At 52.2% G+C, this 3,551-nt stretch overlaps 1 protein-coding gene across 1 annotated transcript; it reads left to right on the top strand.

Annotated features, from left to right (window-relative positions):
• The first annotated feature begins 376 nt into the window (after positions 1-376).
• Positions 377-3,217, top strand: LOC110227086 (meiosis-specific protein ASY2-like). Its single transcript, XM_021020226.1, has 4 exons — positions 377-1,370; positions 1,456-1,641; positions 1,735-2,390; positions 2,465-3,217. Exons 1-4 carry the CDS (start codon positions 377-379, stop codon positions 3,215-3,217), a joined length of 2,589 nt encoding a protein of 862 aa, XP_020875885.1.
• The last annotated feature ends 334 nt before the right edge of the window (positions 3,218-3,551 follow it).

Raw genomic sequence — 3,551 nt, 5'->3', positions numbered from 1 at the left:
CCTAGTGCGTAGTGATGACGCGGCTAGGGTTGCAATCATTTCGCCGTTCTCGCTTCGACTTCCTTCGCGTGTTTTCGAGGCGCGTGTGATGGACGTTCTCTTCTGATTCGTCCACTGCCGCTCCCGAGACGTTGGAAAACGGGTCGTTCGCGTGTTGAAGGCGGCGAGGTCGTGATGATTACGCCGTTCTTCGAGGCGTGATGATGACGCGGTTTTTTTTTTTTTTTTTTTTTTTTTTTTTTTTTTTTTTGACCGACTTCCTCTATAAATACTTCGCTTCCTCCTCATTCCTTTCATTCTTTCTCCGCATCGATTTCGAAGGTATTCTCTCTGTTCTCTCTCCTTTTCTCAGCGCGTCTTTTCTTATTTTCCGATTATGTCTTCAAGTATCGGTTCTTTCGACTCCATCTCCGACCATCGCCGATCTCGTACTTCCGACGAGTCGAATATCCGGTCTGTTGATCGTTTCTTCAACGAATCCGTCAGCAACTCCTGGGGTCGTAGATCTAGAACCTCTTCCGGATCGTCGGCCTCGTCCGTTGCCAGAGACTCTCCGGCTGTTGCAGAGCTACGACGTCGCGAGCTCGAAAGTCGCGTGGGAGCAGCCGGACCGAGTGCAAATCCTAAGTCCGTTGCAACCATGCGCCTCCGTGATGACGACAGTGATGCGGCGTCTACGGATGAGGATGACGTACCGCTCATCAGACGCAAATCTTCTATCATTAGAGCGGCTCGTTCTGTTGGCCCGTCGTCTGATGTCGCCGATCGTTTGGACATCATTCCATTGACGAGGCGGGCGCCCGCCCTGGTTGGGTTTGTTCAGCCCGGTGGACCAGCACCGGGAATTCCGGATTACCTTCAACCGACGTCGTCAACGAGCGAGACGATTGAGCTTTCTCTCCATTTTTGCGATGCTCCAGCTTCCCTGAATACGCTCATCCCGAACCCGTGGGATCGTCCCTGGACTGCTCCGCCTGGATATCTTTGCGTATACGAAAAGCTCATCACTGACTGCGGGCTGACTTTTCCAATTCCGGCGTTCTTGCTTCAGTACGCTTCGCGGCGAAAAATGGCGTTTGCGCAACTTTCTCCGTCTGCTATCCGGAATGCTTACGGCCTGATTCGTTTGGCCAAGCAGTGCGGCGTCGAACCTCGTTGTTCTCTGTATGAGGAACTGACGACGAAGAAGAATTTCGGGAAATCCAAGCCGGGCTTGGTGTATACTCAGTCTTCGCTGACCCCAAAGTTGGTTGTTGGTGCGAAGAGTAAGACCAACGATTGGCTTCGTTGGTACTTCTTTGTTAAGATCGACAACGATTCCGCGGGGGACGTGGTCGTCACGAATTACCATGGGTGGACTATTTCACCCGGTAGTTTGCTTATCCCTCCGAGGTCGATCCCTTGTTAATTGATTGTCTATCTGACATAATTTTCTCGTTTCTTTTCCTCTTGTAGTTCGTTGTCCCAAGATCTTGGACCCGTATCCTGAGAAACTTCGCGACGACGTCAAGAAGATTCTAGCTTTGTGCCCGTATACCTGGCCCAACGAAGAAGACCCTGTTCGTCGCCCTTCCTCAAAGTCCAAGAAAGCGAGTCGAAGAGGAGGTCCTTCGAAAGCAAGGAAGGCAAACAAGACTCCAGGTCGGCCTTGATCTTTCCCTTCTTTCTTTATTCGTTCGATGAGTGCGTACGATTTTTCTTACATTCTTCTCTCCCCTTTCTTTTACATACCAGCTCCTTCAAAGATTATGGGAAAAATGAATGTTGACGCGGTGGGCGATTACTCATCAAGATACAAGAAGAAGTCGTCGGTGACGCCGTCGAAGAGGATGAGCCGGGAGGAAGACGAGGCCATGGCCTTAGGGAAACGTCTTTCCTTAGCCGAACACGAGGCTAAGGAGAGTGAACGACGATCTTCAGGTCGTCGGGATAGGAGAGATGAGGGTGACCGTCGTGATCGACGCAGTCACGATGTTGTCGGTGCCGATCGTTCGGAAGCAAGATCCGACGTAGAGAGGGAGAGGAGGGAGAAGGAGGTGGCTGAAGCGCGGTCAGCTAAGCTACCTGTTGCCGAGACTTCTCACGATGTGCCCCTAGGCGGCAGGGAGGTTATTTTGTACGACAACTCTCAGGTCGAGCCGACCAAGAAGCGGGCTGCTGATGAGTCCGAACCGGTGCGTTCGGACCCGACCAAGAGACAAAGGACGGCCTGGGCCCCTGATTATAGGTGGCGATATGATTATAACGGGCGCGACGTCCATATCTCGACTGATTCCACATCCTGTGCGGAACTGTTCCGCAAGCTTCACGTCGGTCCATCTCCCTTCTTCGAGCTTCAAGATATGTGGGAGAGAACGGCGTTCACTGACGCTGCAAAGAAGACCGTTGCGGTAATGCCCTAAGAACTTTTCGTAATACTTTTAAGTGTTTTGCTCTCTAACCCAGTTTCTACTTCTTTCTGTAGGCCATCGGCGCGATCGACAGGATGGCGTATATGTACGAGCGTCGTCTCCGCGTTGTTTCTGAGCAGAACACGGCCTCGAAGGATCACCAGAGGGCCTTGGCAGCCGAGACGAGGAGGGCTGATCAGGCGTCGAAGGGCTTGGAGAGTGCCAACTCCGAGGTGCAGCTTCTTCGCGAGGAGGTCGCCAAACTGAAGGAGGAGCGGGATAACGCTCTTTCAGAACGGGAGCGTTGTCTTGAGGAGTTGTCGAAGTCCCGTGTTGACTTTAAGAACTTGGCCGAGCAGTCACAAGCCGAGGAGGCAAGGCTTCGGAAGCGGCGCACCGAATACGCTCGTAAGGTTCTCAAGGAGGCTGCAGACCAATTTCAGCAACGTCTCGACGGGATTCAGAGGCATTTTACTACCAGGGACGCGGCGTACCCCAAGTTCCTCGATTATAATCAGGCGGTCGGGAGCGTTGACCTGCTGAAGGCGCTGGCTGAAACTGGGGAGGTCGTCTTGAACTCTAAGGACGTGATTGAGAGGCTTGAAGCTGATGCGGAAGAGCTTAAGAACGAGGTCAATGCGTTCGACATTGCCGAGCTGGAGGAAGGCTGGAATGACGTCGGAAATCTCTTCACGGGCTCTCTCGCTGCTGAAGAAACCGAAGGTGTTGACGGTGAAGTTGTCGGTGACGTCGAGGCCGTCGACCAAGTCGTTGGTGATGGCGACGCCCAGATCGGAGATCCTCCTCAAGACGAGGCCGCGTCTTGAGTTTATATGTTATTATTTTTTAAGTTATTTGCCGCGTAGTCGGCTTTTGTAAGACGCTTGCCACTTCTGTTGGCTTTTCCTTTATTGAATATCTATTTCGTTTGCTATCTTTTTCGTATGCCGTCGATATCGTTCCGCGCAGGTTATTGAGGACGACCTCAATAACTTGGTCGATAATCGTGTTTGGGTGGGATCCAAGACACTCGGTGGTACGACCTACGAGGTCGTACCGCGCAAGTTATTGAGGACGACCTCAATAACTTGGTCGATAATCGTGTTTGGGTTGGATCCAAGACACTCGGTGGTACGACCTACGAGGTCGTACCGCGCAAGT

Source organism: Arabidopsis lyrata (genome assembly GCF_000004255.2).
Source record: "Arabidopsis lyrata subsp. lyrata unplaced genomic scaffold ARALYscaffold_9, whole genome shotgun sequence".
In the NCBI taxonomy this organism is placed as follows: Eukaryota; Viridiplantae; Streptophyta; class Magnoliopsida; order Brassicales; family Brassicaceae; genus Arabidopsis; species Arabidopsis lyrata.
The sequence above is the reverse complement of the archived record's forward strand: the minus strand, read 5'-3'. Positions and strand labels throughout refer to the sequence as shown.

Bases quoted from the DNA above. Each gene is read 5' to 3' on its own strand.
- LOC110227086 (XM_021020226.1), top strand. From the start codon at position 377: ATGTCTTCAAGTATCGGTTCTTTCGACTCCATCTCCGACCATCGCCGA. The intron at 1,642-1,734 runs GTCGGCCTTGAT...TTTACATACCAG, and splicing joins GAAGGCAAACAAGACTCCAG to CTCCTTCAAAGATTATGGGA. The intron at 2,391-2,464 runs GTAATGCCCTAA...TTCTTTCTGTAG, and splicing joins CTGCAAAGAAGACCGTTGCG to GCCATCGGCGCGATCGACAG.